General features: G+C 43.6%; 1 protein-coding gene across 2 annotated transcripts in view; it reads right to left on the bottom strand.

Annotated features, from left to right (window-relative positions):
* Positions 1-19,074, bottom strand: part of PCDH19 (protocadherin 19) — a 158,912-nt gene extending 139,838 nt beyond the window's left edge. The window contains exons 1-3 of one of the 2 annotated variants that reach the window (XM_039223036.1): positions 16,928-19,074; positions 14,036-14,176; positions 13,022-13,349 (exon numbers count right to left, since the gene is read on the bottom strand). In XM_039223036.1, the coding sequence (XP_039078967.1) occupies positions 13,022-13,349; positions 14,036-14,176; positions 16,928-19,074 (2,616 nt within the window). The remainder of the gene's footprint in view (positions 1-13,021; positions 13,350-14,035; positions 14,177-16,927) is intronic. The other variant, XM_039223037.1, reaches the window with a different exon arrangement.
* Positions 19,075-22,237: the final 3,163 nt, after the last annotated feature.

Raw genomic sequence — 22,237 nt, 5'->3', positions numbered from 1 at the left:
ACTTGATTTCCTGAAACCTGTGAAAACTATTAATACTTTGGTAATTTTCCTTCCGGTATTTTTTTCTACACATATGTATTTTTAAATAAGTGGAATCAACCTGTATATGCTGTTTCATTTGCTGATATTTTCAATTAATATATGTTATGCAAAGAGTGTTTCCTTGCATCATTAAATATTATTTTAATGTCTACACAGTGTTCTAGCAATGTACATATATGTGTTTGCAGTTTTGAGGGATATTATTGAATTTTCTTCCATGAGACTAGTGCCAATTTATACACCCACAAACAATATATGAGACTGCCTGTTTCCCTATGGCTTCACCATAATTTAAAATTATGATAGTGCTTTGTACATTGAGGATATTTTCAATATTTTAGCTGTATAAATTGTACTGAAATTAATACCCTTGAACATGAATTTCTAGGCAAATCTAAAATTATTTCCTTAGGATAACTTCCAGAAAAAGAAATACTAGATATTATAGGGCTTTTAATGTGTATTTACAAATTTCCCTTTGTAATTGACAAATTATGTCAATTTCAATTGTATCAATTATACTCCATGTAACAGTGTATGATAATCATATCAATGTGGAGTATAATTTTAAATTTTTTTCTTAATTCTATAAGTAAAAACAAGACATCTTGCATATTAAATTGTTGTCTGTGGTTCCCCCAAGGTAATGGGTTAATAAGGAGAGAGTTGTGGAGACTTTAGCTTGTATTTTATATGCTCCTGTATTGTTTCATTTTTAATAAGTATATATAGTGTATGGCATTCTATTGATATTATTGTTACTAAGATTGAAAAATTTTGTATCTACTGGTCATTTGTACAGTTTATTTATAAATTATCTATTTGTGTCTTTTGCATAATTTTTATATTTTGGTACTTGTCTTATTTATTAATTTGTAAGAGCTCTTTATATATTAAAGGCATTGCTTAAATATCCCCTTATCCAAGATGTCTTTCCTTACCTTTCTAGAGACCCACTCATTCCTGACAGAACATGTACCCTTTACCCTTCCTTATTTTTCTCCATATCATCACATGACATATTATATATTTGTTTATTTATTGCTTGTCTGTGTGCATAAAATTATAAGCTCAATGAAGACAGGGACTTTGTTTTGTTCACTAGTATATCCCCAGCACCTTGAATACTGACTAGCACATAGTAAACACTATATAAACATTTGTAGAATTAATAAATACAGGTTCTTTGCTATATAAACTTAAAACATTTCCCCAGCTTACAGTTTATATTTTTGCTTGGCTTATTATTTTTTAGACATACAGACATTTCCAAATTTTAATAGAGCTGCTGGTATTTTTCTTTGTGTTTATTTCCATTGCTTTTATTCCCCCGAAGTCTTTTGCAATTGATTTTATTATTTGAGTTTTCATCTTAAAATTTTAACTCTTTAATCCATGTGGAATTTATTTTGTCATACAGTGGGAAATAAAAACCTATTTTTTTCCTATAATTAATCACATAGCACCATTTAGTAAATAATCCATACTTTCCCCATTGTTTTTTTTAAATGTATTTAACTTCTCATATTGTGTCCTTAGTAATAATATAAGCTATGAAAGTAGGTACCTAATATTGTCTCTATCCCTCAGAGCTGAATTCAGAGCTTGTCAGTAAAGGATGATCTACAAATATTTGTAGATGGATGAATGGGTGAATGTTTTCAAGCCAAAATATTTTTTTTAAAGAACCTAGCTACTAAACAGAAAGTCCAATCACTAAAGTCTGGAGGTAAACTATCATAGAGTAGTAAGATTCACCTAGAATAAATGAATACCCTTTAAGATCAGGGCATAACAACCACTGTAGACACTCTTGAGTTACAAAACTTAATTAATATCACCTGACGCCATGCCAAAGGAATTGTTGAGAATTGGCCCTGCCTTCAAGGAGCCCCTGAAAAATACTCTTTATGGGCTTCAAAGTAAAACAGAGCTTCCCAAGGGCTCCCCAACTGACCTCCCCTTCCCCTAAAATAGAAGTTTATCCCCTGCAAGAAATAGATTGCTTTGTTACAGACAAAGCTGTATGTACCCTGCTGAATGCTCCAAATCCTGCTGAATGCCATCAACCAGTCTCCAACATGCATTGAGTTTAATAGTTTAATAATTCTGGAATCAAATCTACTTTAAAAGAAAATCTACCTCATTTTTGACTCTCAAGCAAAACATCCAAATTCCCCATATATATTGATGCTGTAGGGCTCAGTTAGACTCTCATGGACTGAAATTAAAAATAACAACAACAAAAAATGTTTTTATGGAATTCTGGCTCTTTGCTGATTATCCAAAGCAAACAGCAAAATGAACAAAGCCATGGTGAACTGCCCTTCATGCCAACAAATGTCACAAAGAGAATGACAGTCAGTGAAATATATTGTTAAACATGAATTAGTAGCTAAAATATTTCTCTTGCAAGGTATCAAAATGAGAAAACTTTCAAAGTGGAAGCTTCAAGCAATTGCATTTAGAAACTGCATAATTTGCTTAGACTGACCTTAGAATAGAATAAAAGGCTGCTTATTTCCATAATGTTGGCCTTAAACACTATGAAAGGTTAGATAATTTATCATGATATACAAAGCAGTTCTCAAGAATACGTAATTCAAAAAGGAGATCTCGGTGACTTCCAGATCTGTGAAATTTTAGGTAACATGATGATGAACATAATTTATATTTAAGTGAATTTGTGTTGTTCTGAAAGTTCTAGTTTTCCAGGAAAGAGGAGTGTATCTGTTACACATCCCTAGAGCAAGTACAGACCAACTAAAGTAAGGTTAGTATACTCACTGCTGCCTTTATGGCAGAGCTCACATTGGACAGGAAGACTTATTTGAATGGGGAGGCTACTGAGTTTTGACACACACACAACTCACATTAGACACAGAATATGTTTCCCTCATTTAAAAGCTAGAGGCTTATATTTATTGTGTCTCCTGCCATAGCTAAGTCCCTTACCCTCAATACCACCTACAAAGCAGCTGTTGTGATCAGATGGACTCAAACCTTAATGCAGTTGGCTGTACAAAGCCCTTCAACCCAATGCTATAAACTTCACAGAATTATAGTAAGAGTTGCAAAAGAAGTTGGGAATATCCTGACCCAATCTCTTCACACAATTGTTCCAGGGTTGATACAGTTTGGCATCTGTTTGGATTTTTCAGAATTCGCCATGTCTTGGAGTGGTTTCCTTAGTAATAATAGATTTTAATGAACTAAAACTCTTCTTTTATGAGGTTTTTAATTCTGTTTCATCTTTTTTGCTAGTGACCTCCTCCCCTATTGCAGAATTACAGATTTCTAGATTGTTATCTTTGGGAATACAGTGATTCAGGTGACTCATACATTAGAAATAATTGTCCTGTTAGAGTTTGCTAGGCTCCGAGAGTAAGGAGAGACAGGCAATGCAAATGTCACACATTCTTCAATCCCATACCTTCAAATATGGCCCCATACACAGCCATAAAACTTTGCAGTTCTGGTTTTTTCTCTACCTTCCAATATATCTCTTCTTGAGGATGCCAGATGATCAGATATGCAAAGACTGAGTCCCCTGGTGCCATTCCAACAGTGCCCAGCTCCATGTTATTATGACTTACTAGTTTTATAAAATTTTGCTCTTTCAGGTCACTCTACAAAGTATAGTTTGGGCAAAGGCAGTTTAACTTTCCATTTCAGACATTTCCTTATTGTATTTCTTATTGTAACAAAGCACATACCTTTTCCATTTCTAAAAGAAATTACCAGTAGAGGCAAAATTTAAAAAGTGACCTAGAGGTGTAAGGACATACATCCCATTAGCAAGCTCACAAGCCACACAGAAAATTGCTGTTTCATATGTAGCATTTGAGATTTGTTTCCAAAGGACCATAACTATCAAATTATTTTTCAATTTTAAAAAATCAGGCAAAATTCCATGAAAAAGCCATTATTTAATACTAATGCCATGATGTTCTCTCCCTTAAGGTCTTAGAAACAAATGTTGCCATTAGAATATGCCATCACTGGAAAGTCTATACTTGAGAAAATGGAAATGCACTAATTAAGGAAATGACCAGTATGGCAAAATCATAGTCAATGCTAGTCTTCTGAGTGCAGTGTACCTCCTGTGTCCTCACCATGGGCCTCTCTGCCTGGCAGCACAGAGGAGGAAATTAGTCTTCCAACAAGCCATTCATCATTACCTATAGCCAGATGTCTCTGCTTGTACCTGCATTTTCAGAGCCCTGCATCCCTCAAACATGTCAAGTTTCAAATATAAATGCTAGCTTACAGACATCTCTAGTTGTAAAAATTAAAAAAAAAAAAAAAGACTTGCTTAAAGGTTAAGCCTGTCCCTCTGAATACAGGCTGATCCCTGATCATACAACTCACTTAGTAAAGATATGGTTTCATAGCTAAGTGCCTGTACACATAGACAGCCCAAATAAGATTTCCTCAAGTGAAGTGAACTAAAGAGGAAGAGGGTTTGAAACAGAATTATGTTCAAAAGGCACAAAAAGAGAAACTGAGCTTCAGAAAATAATTTCCAAGGAATTGAAATTCCCCATAAAATTTACTTAAGCTGGGTTACATACACAGCAATGATTATTTGGCTGCTTTCTACTCAGAGCTCTCAATTAAAAATAGTCCCCAGGAGACCTGTTCCTGGGCTATATCAAATTGGGGTGCCCTGGCCTCACATTTGGTGGGCCAATCACACCCTGTTGTGACTAGACTTGTCCTCAGGAAGGCAACCAGCAATGTGTCAAAGGGTGGAGAGGGGGACTCTAAGGGCCTAAGCTCATAGACATGTGTAAGATCAGGCCAGCCCATCCTATAAAGACTCCATCACCACAGAGATGGAATAAGTGGATGAGAGAAGCAAATCATTCTCTCTCTCTCTCTCTCTCTCTCTCTCTCTCTCTCATACACACACACACACATACACTTACACACACACACACACACACACACACACACACACACTCCCCTAAAGGGAGAATCTGGCCTTTGTATTAAATTTATCTTCCTGCCAACTTACACAGAGAATTCATTTTGTTCAGAAGAGCAAACTACACATTCCTAGAAGAGGTGCCCTTCATGCTCTGAAGATCAGATTCAGAAATGAAAATAATCCAGAAAGCAAAGACCATCAAGGCCAGTCTCGGTGACTGAGAGAGAACAGCTTGCCACAGAACAGCACCTGATGGGGCCCAGTGGGAGAAGTTAAAAACTGGCCACTCTGGCACTCAGAGGCTTAATGGAGCATCCGAAGACTATGCACATCAAAGCAGCACTTAAGCGTCTAACATGAAGAGTCCCTGATGCTAGTGCATGAACATTGAGCTCAAGGAGAATGCAGACTTCACACCAAGCTCCTTGCCTGCTTCAATCCCAAACGGTCTACTTAAAACTCAAAGTAGCTACCTATAACACCTGTCTATCAATCTCTCACTCTCATTTTGTTCTTGCTGAAAAGTAATATTCTACTTCCCCTAAAGCCGAATTTAAAGGAAGTATCAGAGAGTTCTTTCATTTGATAAAGTAGTTCTCAGGCTCTACTCAATCTGGGAGGCAGTTTCTGACTTGGCGAGTTTTCAGAACGTGAAGCAGCAAAGCGAGAGCCACCTCTTTTATGAGTTTGCTCAGGAAGCTAAGACAAGAAGTACCAACATTCCTGATAGGCTGCAGTTCTTCCCAACACAGATTTACAAAGAGTGGAGGGAGATGAATAGGATGGGAAGGGGGTAGCTGTAATCTTTAATTTTTAAAATCTGGAACAAATATGAACTGTAGCATTTTTTAAAAGACACAGAGGAATATTTACTTTTAATTTTTATTTTATTTTTGAGAGAGGCAGAGACAGAGAGCAAGTGAGGGAGAAACAGAGAGAGAGGGAGACACAGAATGCAAAGCAGGCTCTAGGCTCTGAGCTGTCAGCACAGAGCCCGATGAGGGGCTCAAACCCACAAACCATGAGATCATGACCTGAGCTGAAGTTGGACTCTTAACCGAGTGAGTCACCCAGGTACCCCAAAATGTAACATTTGTTAAATCCAGGTGATACGTATCTGTCTTCTCTAGGCTGCACATATTTTAAATATTACATAATTACATTTTTTAATTAAGTGAAATTCAAGCAGGAAATTCTCACCAAACAGCGAGAATTCAAGAGAATAATGAATTGGCCCATCTTTCAAAAATTTTGTAAATCTTGCCAATGTGAGGAATCTCACTTTACGTAAGCAAGATAGGTGAAAAACCCAGACTTAACAAAGGAAATTTCAGTCAGGAGTTTATTATATGGGACTCTTTCTTTTATGAAAGCGTTTCTATAAATATGGAATGTCATCACTGTGGTTAAAATGGTCTAATTTACAAAAACGCTTGCTGCACAGCTATTCAGGAACACAGCTACCATTCAAATGTACATCCACAGGTCCTCTTATGACACCCAATCTGTTCTGTGACAGAAAGCACTTTGAAGCTGCTGTCAAGCTAAATGGAGTCGGGTTTGGCCCCAAATGTTGTGTGTCTAGTTGAGTCATTTGTCCTCTCTGTAACTCCATTTTCATGATCATAGAGTGAAAATACTCGTTCCTTATCACTTCTCTTTCAGGAGTGCTGCGGAGCTGTGTGGTTCTAGCTAATATTTTTAAGCAAAATGCTGAATGATATAACAAATGAGATTTCCACATGGGAGCCCAAGTTACTGGAGTTGACAAAGCTGTTCTCCAGGCAGCTGCAGTACTTTCCTCACCATTCCCTGGGGTGACACAGGGAGGCGCTAACAGCCTGGGTACACCCACTGTTAGCAGAGTGACCCTCGCCATGCAGCCCACACAAAAGCCACTCAGTAACTATACAACAGCCAAAAAGGAAATGTAACTTGAAGAGCATTTCCCTCTACAAACAACTGATCCTCTGGGACTTTCACTTCAAGCCTCTCAAGTGTTCGAAGTAATGAGGCTCATATTAAAGGCCAGCCAGTCACACATCAAGAAATTAAGCCTCCTCTCAGTAGGGGAAAATGGCCAATCCAGAGCCAGCCTCCCGCCTCTCACACGCAGGCCTCCTGTACAAATGGTTTCATTTACCTGCATCTGAGACACTCGATCCAGCCAAGCTTGGTCTCCCCTAAGCCCTGGAAGCTGCGATACACAAGCAGAGGGGTCAACATCTGGAACTCCAAACAGCCACCTCAGATCCACTGCAGCACCATCAATGAAAGACTCCAGCTTTGCCAGGAGGTGGCTTCATCCTTTTTTAGCCCTCTGATTCCTAACAAGCAATCCTCCACAACCCTTCAGCCTCTGGGAACAGTATACCAAAAGCACAGCAAAAACTGGGGCAAGGATAGGGAAGGAGAGGTCTGAAGCTCTTCCCACCTTATAAGTCTGGCTGACAATCAAAGAAAAATGAGGTAGGGCCACCAGGACCCAAAACAAGTGGTCCTCAATAAGAATTCCAAAGCCTCAGAGCCCTATATGGAAAATGTCCTGCTTCCAGGCCTCAAGGGAGAGAAATCTCAAGATCATTAGCAAGTACTCTGGATGAGCTCAACTTTAGTGAAGGTGTATGGGGAGAGAGGTGATCTCTAAGGTAACCAGTTAATTGCCAATAAGGAATGATAATAATAAATTAGCAAATACTAATGTAAACTAACTCAGTTCTGTAGCAGTTGCATGGAGACAACAGTGGAACGGTTTATTCTGGAACACATCTTGCAAACAGATCCCCACTGGGAAACGTACTGCCTCTGTTAGATCTGAATGGGCCAAGAAGATACAATGTAGGCAGTGGATGGCCTAGAATGTCTCCTCGTAGAAGCAGAGCCTTTGATTTTTAAAGAAAACTGGAGTGAGTACACTTGAAAAGATGTGGGCTGCATTGTTTTCCATTGTTTCCTTCTACAACCTGAGGGTTACTTTTGACCCTTTAGAGATAAGACTTAGATGGTTCCAAGACACTGTCATAACAAGGAAAGTAAAATTAAAAATGCTCACTGAACAATTTATTGCTTTGTTTTAATTGGAGGTGGTGTTTTGTATCATTTCCTTGCTATCCAAACTAGCCTCATCATAACTATTAATTTCCTAGTGACTTCTGAATCTGACATCTGATAGGTTTGTGGCTACTGTTTTAGTTCATTAATCCAGAGTTTCACTCAAATTTCTGCAAATCCCTAATTTTAAAACTCTGTTTTAGGGACCAAATATGCTGAGCTATTTCTTTTTTCTTATTTTTCTTCAAAGCCTAACTGATGTTTTAGTTTAATTATTTGAACTAAGAAAACAGGCACTAAGAAAAGATAATTGGAAGCATTCAATTTGGTTTGCCACATACATCCTTAGTCTGCAAACTCTTCCACTGCTACTCATGAAACTTCTCAGTGTCCTAGCAGAACACACACACCCTTAGGATGTCTCATATCCACTGTCCATATTAGGATGTCACCCTTAGGATGCTACAGTTTGCTAGTGAACAGTAGAAAGAGAGAACTCAAAATTGAGTTCGAAAACAAAATCTAAATCTCTATGCACATATGACTAGAATTCTGGAAGCTTTTGCCGACTATCACTCTCTTAGAGTTGTCAGCTCAGAAATATTCAATATTAGAAAACCAAAAATTTTAAATACCTCACCAAAGACACTGGGTGTCTGGGCCATTTGACCACCCACCCCCAAAGGCAGGGAGGTCTCACCAAAGTCTCCAGGTAGTAATAGAAGAAATGAGTTGCATTTTCTCCCTCCAGCAATGACCACGGCTTGGGTGACAAAAGGGGTAATGCAGGGATACTGGTGTACTTTCACTTTCCAGCATCCAAAGGTACTCAGTAGGCATGCCTCCATTCCATAAGATTGGAAGAAAAAGCATTTGCCATAATAAGGAGAATCTAAAAATGCTAGAATATTTTTAGAAAAAAATCTTAGCAAACTAGCAAATCTATTATTATTCTCTCTCCGCCATTCTCTTTCATTTTCAATCTCTTTTCCCTCTTTGCACTCTCCTATCACACATACATTCACTTATGCTTATACCAAATCTATGGACTAAATATACCAGGAAGTCAAGAAATGGAAATCTCACCCTTCAATTTAAAATATGTATGAGCTACCTGACATCACTAACTCTACAAAAGTCTGCTGTAAACAGCAAAAGCATCCTTCACTTTCCCTCTTCAAATTTGTGTCCAAAATCACAAAATCCACATAGCTGATTTCCTGATCAACATTAGAAGACCGGTAAATAATGATATGCTATTCTAGGCAAGATGGTCTCTGTGATACTAAAGGCTGAGTTTCAATTCCCTAGACCAGTGCTCCATTCTTTTTACCTTACCTACCTCTAACTGCACTTAATATCATGTTCCCTTTGGTTGCAAGAGCCAAAAATACTCAGATGGATGTGGCTAGCTTTGCACACTGATATAAAAGTTACACTTAAATCAGCACAAAACCTTAGGAGTTCAACAATAAGTCTACCTATAAATGATGGCAGGGCTGCCAAGGAAGAAGGAGAAGAGGACAACTAAGAAGTCTACGAAGTAGTACGTGGTTAGAACTCTCTTGTATTACTTACAGGGAAATCACTGGGTGATCTCAGCTACTCAGCCAGACTGAACTCTCTGAGGGCAAATGCTACACCTCATATTTATTTGGGATCCCCATGGTACCTGCCACACAGCTGAGCACATAGTGGATTCTTTAATAATACTTACTGCTTTATTTGATTTAATGTCATGGTGATAAGGTGTGATGGAGTGCTTGCTGAAAGGGAAGAAGTTTTGACTCCTCTACAATGTCTATATAAGCCGTATAACCAACTACAGCTAATGAAGGGAGTAGGTTTGTCACAAGGTAGCCCAGCAGAGAAACCTAATGTGCAGTGCTTTGGTCCCAGTCTGGAGAGTAATAACGTAACATATGTTCAGGAAAGAAGTGTTATCCTGAATTGAATTGACCTGTTTACTTGTCTGTCTCCCTGTAAACTCCCCTGGGTCAAGGATCAAGTGTTTTATTTTTGTATCCTGGGCAAGTAGTACAGTGTCTAGCACATTCTAAGTGTACAATAAATGTTATTGGGTTTAATTAATGATCAAATAAAAGAAGGGTTTAATGAAATAATGTAAAGAAAAATGTAATTGACCTAAGATTTAATGCAAAAATTTCCATAGAATCTCATATTTTTCACATTGTAGCACTTATCACTCTGTGCTATAACTCCTTAATAGATGGTGGTTCCTTGGATGGATTAATTAATCAGAAATTATAAAGAGAAGGTAGGAAATATATCAGAATATTACTATCCCAGGAATGGAGAATATCCCATTGAATTAGATAGTAGCATTAATCATTCCGTACTGCAAATCACCTATTTGCTTGCTTGTCTCATCTATTAGAACATGCATTCCTTGAGACAGGAGAACATCTTTTTCACTTCTATAACACCAGAGCCTAGAGAAAAAAAAAAGTGGACCTTCAACAAATATTAGTTAAATGTATGCATCAATCATTCTTGCTCTTCAGTAAATTTCACTGTACCTAAGTATTCTACCTAGTCCACATTCAGGGGCTTCTGGTATGAAAATAAAAGGAGAAGTGTCATTTTCCCCATGCATTACTTTGTGGCAGATCCAAGTTAAATGGTCTGATTCATCCTCAGCTGTGAGAGAGTCTCTCCTCTATGGATGGGTTTGTTAATTGAACTTTCCAGGACTGCATATTAGAAATACACATTTAACCTCACTGTGTCTAGTACACACTGCCATGGCCCTTGAATAGTCCCAAATATTACATCTGTGTGATTTTGTTAAATAAGGAGAGCATGTGGCTTTGTGAGTTGGGGATAGGATCAGAATTCAGACTTTCAATGGCTTTTCTAAATAACTGAAGTAGTATTTTGTCTCATTATGCCCATAAGAGAATCAAAAAGAACACCAAGATTTTAGGTAAACCATGAAGACATCATCATATGTCTCCTGCCCCCTCTAAGTATCTCATAAGCACCAGTGCTTACATTTCTCTAGTGCCTTGAATTGATTACATAATTAATCACCAAGCCCTCAGATGATTATTTTTTGTCTGTCTCCACAAGCAATAGGAGTCAGCACCTGCACCGACAACCTTGCCATCTTTTACCTTCATTGTTTAATATCCAATATGAATACTCCAACCACACCACTTTGTAGGTGTTATCTATATAAAGCCAACTTAAATTCCTCTTTAGTTACAGTGTCTGTGGGGTCATGCTCACGTGTGCAGGCCATAATAAATGATTCTCCAATTATTGCCTAATGAAGACATCTATGATTCAAGGAACATGTATGTGTCATACCTTTTATATTTCACAATGTCATATTATTCCTTAGACCAATGCTGTATGGTAGATATGTCCATTTTGTAGATGAGGGAAGAGAGACTCAGATGGATCCCATATGAGATTCAAAATCATGATCTACCTGATTCCACTACATAGCACTACTTCTCCCTCTCCATTGCTGAACTCCACAAATAGTCCTCCAAAAAGTATAGACTTCTAGCTCCTAGTAGTATATACTGAAATCCATAATTATAACTGAGCCTATCTACCATGATACTGGATTTTCAATAAATCCTTATTTATAGACTTATAGATTGAAAATATTGGTGGTTTGTTACTTGCAGAATATCAGTTTCTCATTAAAAGCACTGCTGTTTGGTCCAATTAATTCTGATGAGAATTATTCTTCAGAAAACTAGTAAAAACAATTGATTCAAGAAGTTCTAAAACCCTTTGCCCTATGAAATTGATACAAATATTATAAGGTCATTTTATATGTATCATAGCCTAAGTATATCAGGCTGAATTATTTCCCAGGCAGGAAGGTGTCACTGAAACAGCACTTGCCAGAGAGTCATAGAGCCCTGATACCTAGTCTCTCGTCTCTCTCTCCCTTTCCCTCCCTCTCTCTCCTGCTCTGTGACTCCTTACCATCTCCCTTCCCATCTCTGGGCTTCTGTTTCACTGTCTACTGATGGGAAATCTTTCAAGATAACTATCTACAAGGATCAAAGGAGACAATGGTCATATAGATGCTTCAAAATATGTGGAAGCGTTCTTCAAATATACAGTATTCCTTTCATTAGTGGCCTGGAAGAGGACATATGCCTCCTAGTGCATCAGATTTCCAACCAAAGAGAGACTTAAGCAATTCATAGAAAAATGAAATCAACTTAAGAACTTTTAGCCCTCCACCTAGCCAACCACCAGATGATAACCATCATCCATGTCATCACCCTACTACCCTGAAATATTTCAATAGCCAGCAAACATCGGGCCACATAATGTTTTTAAAAATGTTTCCATTTGAAAACATTCACACCTGGTAAAGGGAAACCGAGCTATTTCTAATCATAATTTCATAAATTTCAGAAATAAATTTTCATTATTAGTGACCATTCCCCTACCTCATTTGTCGAACGTCACTGTAAGAACTACCTTACAGTTACACTGTAAGTACCTTAAAAGGGCTACTCCTTTTAAGCAGCCCATCCATATTCTTGGCAAAGCACGTATATGGCCAAAGCAAAAGCAAAAGGGGGCTTCAGGAGGCTGAATCACCTCACGCTGGAAACTTGTCCCGTAGCATTCTAAGGTTCACCTATCTTTAACACTACTTGTTGATTCTTTCTGAGCCACTTTAATGTTACTGCCACTGGCTGGCAAACATACCTTATATGCAACAGGTGGAGCAAATTCATATTATGCCAGAATACCATATAGAGATTTCAAATGCTCAGACCTCTGGAGCTCCCACTCCCAACATCCACCCATACAAAGGGTTACCCTTTGAGAAAAGAGAGCCTGGTAGCAAATCCTGACCACAGAAATGGGATTAGGCAGAGAAGTTCTCTCCAACCCTGCTAGGGAATTCTCCAGCATAGAGGCCTATTCTGTCAGCAAGCAGCAAGGAAAGAGATCTGGGAGGACCTCAAGGAGCTGTTTAGCTGCACTCACCTCAGGCAGAGGCACACCATTGATGATCAAGTCTGGCTGCTGAGGGCCTTGGCTGTTGAAAGAGTGATGATAGATGTGGTTGGCGCTGGTATTGCGGGTATTCTGGTTTTCCACGTTCAGGAAAGTACTCTCAGAGCGGCGGCAGCCCAGGGGAAGTGTCTGCTGGTGGTAGTCGAAATAGTTGAGGGAGGAGGTCAGGGAGGAGCAACTGACAACGTTCATTTTGTCAGTCTCCTCCACATCCCGGGGTACCAGACGGATGTCATTCTTACTGATTTTTTTCTTCTTGCTTGATTTCTTTTGATGCCCATAGGAGTACTCAGCGATTCTATGTGACCAAGAAAAGACAACATATATTGCTAACGCCCTCCGGAACCATGTGTTGATTAATAAATATTAGGCACCCCACAGAGTTGCACCCCATCTCCTCTCCAGCATATCCTGGTGCATTACATCATCAGGTTTCTCCCTGTGCTTTTTACATGTGAAAACAAACTAAGGACCATACAGTTTTCATATAAAGCAGACCGACTTCCCACTCCACCACCTCCAAATATGTCTCTATACTTTGGATGTGGAATTCCTCATTGTGAGTGGCTATTTAGCAAGGAGGGGAGAGCATGGAAAGTTGAGCCTATGAAAACGAAAGCATGAAAATGCTCAAATCTGGAGCTCCCTTAGAACCCAAAGAAACCCCTGGGTGAAATAAGGAGGAAGTCTTAATTTAACAGAAGAGGAGATAGAAGGAAATAAAAAATAACCCCCTTTCCAGTGCCTCTAGGCATTTTCCATGTGGGGAATACTCTCAGCCAGGTTTGTCTTTGATAGACCTGATCAGTTTTGGACTGGGTTAGGAGATCAGACCCCATTCTTTGACATGTCCTCAGCTTTTCTCTTCCACACCTTCCATCCCTCTGCCCTAGCCCTGCTCCCTTCTACTCCCTACCCCATCCCCTCCTCTCCTGGAGAAATCTGATAGCCAAACCCATTTGAATGAGGGGAAATGCTTTTTACCTCTCTCCCCTCAGGCTCACTTTCTCCTCTGCCTTTTTGTCTTGCTCCTTGCTAATGGGAGAAACCGAGATGCAATGCAGACACTTGCTGTTTTGTCCTTTTATAAAACAGCCGAGGAGACAAGTGATGGTTAAACAATTACTGCAAAGTAATTTAAAGGTTAGTGCATTCAGCATCCTTCTCCATTCAGGTGTACCTACAAGCAGCTGCACTGCAACTGGAACATAAAGAGCTCAATTTAATTAACACTGACACAGATCCAGCAACGTGCACCAAAGACACCAAGCATTAAGACACTTGTCAAAAGGAATACATTAAAATGTAGCCAGATATTCAAAGTCATTTATTACTTTGCACATAATGATTCACCCTATTGTTTGAAAATTCCATTTCTGGACAATAATCAACAAAACAATAGGGTTAATAAATAATACAGGGTTGATTTCAGAAGAGAAACTGCATTCTCGCTCAACAAAGCTAATTATTGAATAAAAAAAAGGGAGCCCAATTCAGCAGCAATTGCAGATCACCTCACAAGTCTCTTAAATGAATGCATTTGGGGAAGAGGCTCGGAAGAGGCTCAGAAGATGCTGAGAAAAAGAAACCTCTGCTTAATACATGGCAAGACAAGCTCTTGAACTTTAGGTTTCTGAAAAGTCTGAGCATACAGATTGCATATTTCCAGAGGCAAATTCTTACTCTGTCCCCATGATCTTTCTAGAGCAGTTGTGTTCCTCTCACCCTTTCACTGGGTGCTCAGGCAGACCTGCCTTGATAGCAAGCTGATGCTACTGGAGTTTGAGAGCAGATTAAATCCCAAAGACCCCAGGACTAGGCTTTATTTTCTTTTTTAAACTGTTTACAGAATCAATGGGAAGTTTTAATGATTTTGTTTACCCATGATGGGTAAGTTTGGCAACGCCCCATCCAATTACTTGGCTGAGGCATTCACTGCAAAGCCCTTTCTGTATTGACCAATTATTTAATTAAACTGTACTTCATTAATCCCAAACTATCACAGGGAACAGAGCTCTTTACAAAATACACATGTGAGTGAAGTTGAAGAGAATTGAGATTTTCTTTTTTCTTTCTTTTTTTAAAATTTCAAATGCCCTCCTCCCTGTTTAATGATCTCCTTTGGAAGCTCTCAGAAAGAGCTCTCACTTCTAGTCATACATTACCAAGAGGTGGCAAAGCCTTCACTATCTTTATTTCAAAATGATTTTTTATCAAGTAAAGGGTCTTATACATTTACTTTATGCTAAAGAAATGGCTTAAAAGGAGCCCACTCTCTAATTGTCTCCATATAAATAAAATCTTACAGACCCCACATTTTTCTACTATAAAAATCGCGACTAGAAGTCACAGATTTCAAAGGTAAGAGCAATATTAATTTCCATTTCTCCCATCTGAAATGACTCAGAGCTGAAGGAAAGAAAAGTCATGGCCATTTCACTAGTAACAGGATTAAAGCATTTATGAGGCATTGCAGCTGCTCTTTTATGGCACCTGATTGATATTCATGTGTGGTTAGCATTTGTCTACTAACTTGTGTAATGCAGAGAATAGTAAAAGGGAAACAATAATTGCATGGCTGTTACATATTCAGGGGGCTCTGATTCACAAAAGTGTGCATTTCAGATGGTGTCAAATACAAATTGGACCTATAAGAACATATTTTGACTGATTAACATGCAAGCACAGATGGCACAAAAGACACACTAGATGTGTAGGTGTGTTGAAAGCACACACACACCTTGGTGGAAACAGCAGCATCATTCAATTTCAGCAAACTAAATAAACAACTTCTTTTTTTTTTTCAACCGTTTCGATGAGACACTGCTGGAAAAAAATTACATGTATTATCCTAAATTGATTCTAGAAATATTTATTTGTTCTATCCAATTGTAAGGAAGGGCCTCAACAAGACCCTCTAATGTGTTTATCAGAAAATGTTTTAATACTACTTGTCATTCCAGTTTCTGTATTTCTATTCTCATATTCTCTCTCTCTGTCTCTGTCTCTCTCTCACACATACACACATACACCCTGCATACACTTCAAGAGAAACTGTAACACCATAGCCCACAGTGACATCCACTGGTAGGGACCAGACCTTAATGCTACAGCAGAGTCCCACATTAGAGAAAAGCACCATCAACTCCAGAAGATTGCTATTTTTACTACAACATCTGGAAGCAAAGTCTTACCCCCCACTGGGATATTAGGTCTCTATCCCACCAACCAAGCAGATATTTGAAAACATAAATAGCTGGTAGAATTTCACCTTACATAGCCAGATGTTTGGAGAATGGATGCAAAACAAGCCAAGAACACATTTTTAAAAAACACTAGTCACTTGCTTCCCCACACATTCCTGTTCTCTCTTCCCTCAACTGTTTCCTACCTTAGACAGTCACCGGCTCTCTTCAGTTCATCCTTACAACACGACAAGGCAACTGCCAGCATTCCTTCTCCTTTCAAATATATCTGTCCTCAAACCACTGTGCCCCTGAAATCAAGTTGTGGGAATTGGTGGTTCTGCTGTAAATTAACTCTCTCTCTCTCTCTCTCATCTCTATCTCCCCCTCATTTTTTTTCCTACCATAACTTCGTGGAGACAGCTGTGGAAATTTTAAAATGATAATTGCTTTTCTGCTCATCATCATTGTGTGACAGAATCCACTAGAACAGTAAATGATTGTCTTCCAGCAAACTGTCAGATCAAAAGAATTGATCAACTTGGACTGCCACAGACTTCCCCCCTCCAAAAAAAGCACAACATGTACAGAGCATGCATTTAAGTAGGAAACAAAAGCACAGGGATTTTCACACAGAGACAGATACACCTTCTTCATTCAACACAAAGGAAACAAAAAAAGTTGGCTCTACCTGCAGTTGTAAGTCCGGATCTCTTTGTTGTCTCGCTTGCACTTGATCGCCACGAAGATCATAGTGACAAAGAGGATGCCCGCAATGGAGCCCAGGGCAATAATGAAAATCAGGGACAAGTTCACGGATCCCATTGATTCTTGGGCGTCCAGAGCAGGGGACAGGTAGATTAGGACAAGTGCAGAGGCAGAGAGAGATGTCTTACCATGGTCGTGGGCCACCACAATAAGCTCATAAGAAGCCTTTGAGCTCTCACTAAAGGTGCGAGTGGTTCTGACTTCACCATTGACCTGATCTATTTCAAAGAAGCCACGGTCGCCCTCAGTCATGTCGTAGGTGACCCGGCCATTCTCGCCCTCATCGTAGTCGTCTGCTTTGACTACTGTCACCAGGTAGCCTATGACAGAGTTGCGGGGGATGTAAACCTCGGCAGTGCCATTGATCAGGGGTGGGGCCGTGATGACGGGTGTATTATCATTGACGTCTAGGATGATGACCCGAACCGTGGCATTACTCTGCAGCGAGGGCAGGCCGCCATCCTTGGCCAGCACCTTGAATTCGAATGCCTTGGTCTGCTCGTGGTTGAAGGATCGAAGCGCGTATATGTCCCCCGAGTTGGGGTTGATAGAGACATAGGTGAAGACAGGCATGTCCCGCACCTGCGACGGCACGATCTGGTAGGAGACACTGCCATTGAGACCCAGATCCGGGTCTCGGGCTGACACAGAAAGCAGGTAGGCGCCGGGCGTGTTGTTCTCCTGCACAATGACCTGATAGTAGGGCTTGGAGAAGTGCGGGTGGTTGTCATTCTCGTCGGTTATTCTAACTGTAAAGGACTTAGCACTCTGCAGCATGGGCACACCGCTGTCACGCGCCTGGATCGTGAGGTTGTACTGGTCATGCTGCTCACGGTCCAGCCGTCCGTCCACCAGAATAGTAGAGAAACTTTCATACTCCTGCAGTCGAAAGGGCACGTTGCCCAGCAAACGGCACTGCACGCGCCCATTGAGGCCAGAGTCCCTATCAGACACCCGCACCAGCGCAATCACGTAGCCCGGGGGGGCGCTCTCGCTTACCTCCACAAGCTCGCTGTTAACTGACAGCAGGTTGATGACCGGCGGGTTGTCATTGGTATCCAGAACGCTGACGGTTACCTTGCAGTGTGCAGGGATGGAGTTGGGCCCCAAGTCCTTAGCCTGCACGTCCAGTTCGTACACGTGGCCCTCTTCATAGTCTAGGGCACCGGTGACTGTGACCAGGCCACTGTGCGGGTCTATCTGGAAAAGCTCACGTGTGCGGTCGTTGACATAGCCATAGAAGGAGTAGACCACCTGGCCATTGGTACCTTCATCTGGGTCGCTGGCATTGAGGCGGATTACCGGTGTATTGGGAGGCGAGTTCTCTGGCACGCTCACTGCATAGGTGGACTCGCCAAACACCGGGTTGTTGTCATTGGAATCGGTCACCTTGATGCTGAGGCCAACAGTGCCCAGGTGCGGTGGGTCGCCGCCGTCGAGTGCAGTGATGCGAAAGCTGTAGTGCGACTGTGTCTCGCGATCCAGACTCTTCTCCACCACAAGTTCTGCAAATCTTGAGCCATCGCCACGCGTCTTGATCTCCAGGCCAAACAGCTCGTTAGGCGTGAGCTCATACTTCTGCACACCAAAGCTGCCAGAATCCGGGTCATAGGCGCTGTCCAGCGGGATGCGCGTGCCAGGGCTAGCCGCCTCTGAGATCTCCAGCTCGATTTGTGCCGCTGGGAAGCTGGGCGCATTGTCGTTCAGGTCCTTGATCTCCACCTTAATCACACATATCTCCATTGAGCTGGACATGACCTCAAGGGAGATGATGCACTTGGGGCTCTGGCGGCACAGCAGGTCGCGGTCGATCTTCTGCTTGGTGACAAGCAGGCCTGAACTGGGGTTAATGTCCACCAGGTGCGGAGCTGAGTTGGACACCACACGAAAGGCAGAGGCCTGCCGTGGATCCAGAGCGAAGCCTGCCTCTCGCGCGTCCTTGGCCACGTTGGCGATCACCGTCCCGGCGCGCTGTTCCTCTTCTACCGAGTACTTGAGGTTAATGAGGGCGGCTGCCTGTGTCCACAGTACTGCTAACAGCAGCAGCACCGGCAGCAGGAGAGACTCCATGGCTGCGCGGGGCTCTGCCTGGCCTCGCCTCTCCACACCCCTCCGAGGCCTACGCCGCCGGCGCTCCAGCTTCCCGCTGACTCGGGCCGCCTGTTGCGCGCGCCCCGCGGCCCCGGAGGCCGCGGGAGGAGTCTCTCCCAGGGCGGCCCGGCGGCGCGGGGGAGACACCCGTGCCGGCTCCAATGCTGAGGTTGCAGCAGGCTCGAAGGGGGCTGGCGGGGGGCCTGGGGGCTCTGGGGGGCCGAGGGAGCGCAGCGCGGCGCCGAGCCCCCTCCCTCCAGCCCGGCTACTCAGTTTTCTCCCTTCAAAGTTAGCCAGGCGCGACTGGCTGAAGCGGCGCAGGGCTGCAGGTCGGACGCGGTCTGAGCTGCCTGGTTGACGGGAGGCTGAGTCTGGACCGCACCTGGGGCCAAGACGGGGAGATTGGTGGGGGTGCAGCTTCTCAGGCCCTACCCGACCCACCACGGCGCACCCGCACTGGGGCTGGCGGACGCGTTGTCTGTGCACCTGGCATGCGCAAGGACCTCCCCCCAGCTCTCCTGGCTCACTGCGGAGAGAGAACCCGCCTGGAACGCGCCCTTCGAGGTCCGGGGGGGGGCCACACTGGCCTTTCCGAGGTCTGTTGGGGAGAGAGAATGATCAAAGGTGGGACTTAGAGTTGCTGTCAAGCGCTGGAGGCTCCCGGGTATCCAGCTGAAAGGGATGGCGATACCAGGGCTGGCAGAAGAAGGGGGAGGAGAGAGAGGGAGGCTGCTGAGACTAGAGCCCGCTTCCTCTCACTGAGGTTGGCTTCAGAAGACTGGGGGAGGGGGGGGGCGAGTCTGTCCAGGCTTGGAGGTGGGTGCAGAGTCCCCTCCACAGAGCAGTTGGACTGCGGGCGTGTGCGTCTCAGAAATCAAAGATACCAACGCAGCCCGAGGCTCCACGTCAAGTTTGGGAAAACTGGACGATGGAGATTTGTCCAAGAAAAATCAAAGTCCCATTCTTGTCAATGGCCCGGAGGCGAGGGAGGGGGGCAGGGAACAGGGAAGAGGGAAGGGAAATCGACAACAGTACCGGCCAGGAGAGGCGGGGCAGCTGCCGCGGGTACCGGGGGCTTCACCTCCTCCCTTGGTCTACGCTGGGGTGTCGCTCTGCGGGCCGCTATCGCCGCCGCCGCGGTGGGAGGAAACCCTCCTAGCCCAGTCGAATGTCGCTAAGATCCACCTCAGCAGCTGCCACGGTGGTCGATTATGTAGCCGCCAAAGTTTACTTGCGGGAGCGTCTTGATTCCATCCTCCCAGGGAGGCGCTGGCCGCGCTGCGTTTGGGCTCCCTCCCTCCCGGACGTTCTCGCACTCTGGAGGTCTGTCTCGCTCCCTGTGAATGCGTGAGAGAGAGGAAGAGCGAGCGTGCGGTGCGAGGTGTGTGAATGTGGAGTGTAAGCGAGCAGGGGTGGGAGGTTTCCAATCTCTGATGAATGCGCTCAGCCGGAATGCCGCGGAGCACAATGCGCCAAGGGCCCGTGCCAGGCTAGGGACGCGAGTGCCACTGCCCTCCGGACAAGTCCGGCATGGTGTGCTGGAGCTGTGCTGCCGTCTGCGACTGCTGGTACGTCTACCCCTACGCCCGCCACAGCCACTAGTGCTGCTGCTGCCGCTCCTCCCGTTGCCGCAAACTACTGGCGGTGGAGTCTGGAGAGAGCTGGTGAAAGCCAGAGCTGCCGAGCCGGGCTACGCCAGGCGCTGGCCAATCAGCGCGCCGCCCAGCGGGCACTGGGTTTGGGGCGGGACCAAGGCACGGGGGGCGGGGCGGGGCGGGGCGGGGCCAGCCGGAAATTTACACACTGGCGGGATGGAGTGGTACCCCTGCCCCGCTGAGCCTGGGCGGGAGTCTGTGGAGGCCCAGCGGGCGAGCACGCGGGGGCAAGAGGACTGGGTGGAGTGGGGAGGAGGGCGTGCTGGTGATAAAGCTGAGCATCCCCGGGAACTGCGCGCCTCTCTTGTTTGTAGATTGCAAAAAAGATGAGGATCTGATTCTCGGCATGTTCAGTTCCCTTACATTTGTTCATATCTTGAATATAATATTCATATTCTTTCTCTCTCTTCACCACCCTCCCCTCTCCCTCTTTGTCTCTTCACCCTGGGTTTTGTCTGTTTCTCTGTCTTCCTGGACCCTTCTTCTCTGGTAGTGGAAGGAAAACGGAAAAGAGAAGGCGACCCCGAGGTGGTGGTCATTCATCCTGCTCTTGGCGGGTGAGTCTTCACTTCAGCTGAGAACCGCGGCAGCCATCCTCCCGGACTGTCACCTCCATCCCTCCTTCCCCAGTAAACGCTGCACTTATTCCCCCAGAGCAGGGCCTTTGGCCCTGTTCGTTTCTCTCCTGTCTCTTGCTTGTTGATCAAATGGGATCTTTGTCACAGGGACTGAGCCGCGGAGAGGGCAGGACAAATTTTGTCGCCCCTCACCCCACCCTTTTGGAGAATTTAGCTCCCTATAAATAAACTGTACGTTGGAGAAGAGCGGGTGGAGCGGACGCCACCTTGCCGCGCCAAGCCTGGAGAGCCCCAAGCCGTGCAGGAGCTGCGAGGCTGGGGCGGGGGGGAGGGGGGCTCAGTCCCCATAGGTGGCCGGTAGCTGGATACGACGCCGCGCCGGTGTGAGGCGCACCCCAGCCGTCCCGCGAGGTCTCAGTACCCGGGGACTGCCAGCTCTCTCAAACGGCGGTGGCAATGGCTGCGGCCTGTATCAGTGCTGAGAAGCGGGAGGCGAGCGTAGCTGGGGCTGACATCAAACTCCGTTTGCCTTCCAAACTATGGTGCCCTGAGGACAGCGGTGGGGACTCCTCCCTGCCCCGTTCTATGGCTCTTAATTAAGGTCACCAACAGGAAGAATCAAAAACACCCTGTGGAACAAGTCGGGATTTTTTTTTCATCATAGAGTAGGGGTTGCGGGGAACAGCTTCTGAATTCACAGTACTTGGAAGGGTAAACCTACCTTCTGAGTGAGTCGTCTCAGATATTTGGGAGTCTTGGGTGAGCAAACTCATAATTAGCCCAGCGACATTGGCCTGAGCTTGTGGGCTTAAAATGAGACTCACTTTTGCCCTTTAAAAAACATTAAACAAGAAAAGGGGAAATGGAATTTGGAAACATAATAGATTTCCTCAAAAATGTCATTTTCTT

Source organism: Hyaena hyaena, unplaced genomic scaffold (assembly GCF_003009895.1).
Source record: "Hyaena hyaena isolate Hyena2069 unplaced genomic scaffold, ASM300989v1 scaffold_1257, whole genome shotgun sequence".
Lineage (NCBI taxonomy): Eukaryota > Metazoa > Chordata > Mammalia > Carnivora > Hyaenidae > Hyaena > Hyaena hyaena.
The sequence above is the reverse complement of the archived record's forward strand: the minus strand, read 5'-3'. Positions and strand labels throughout refer to the sequence as shown.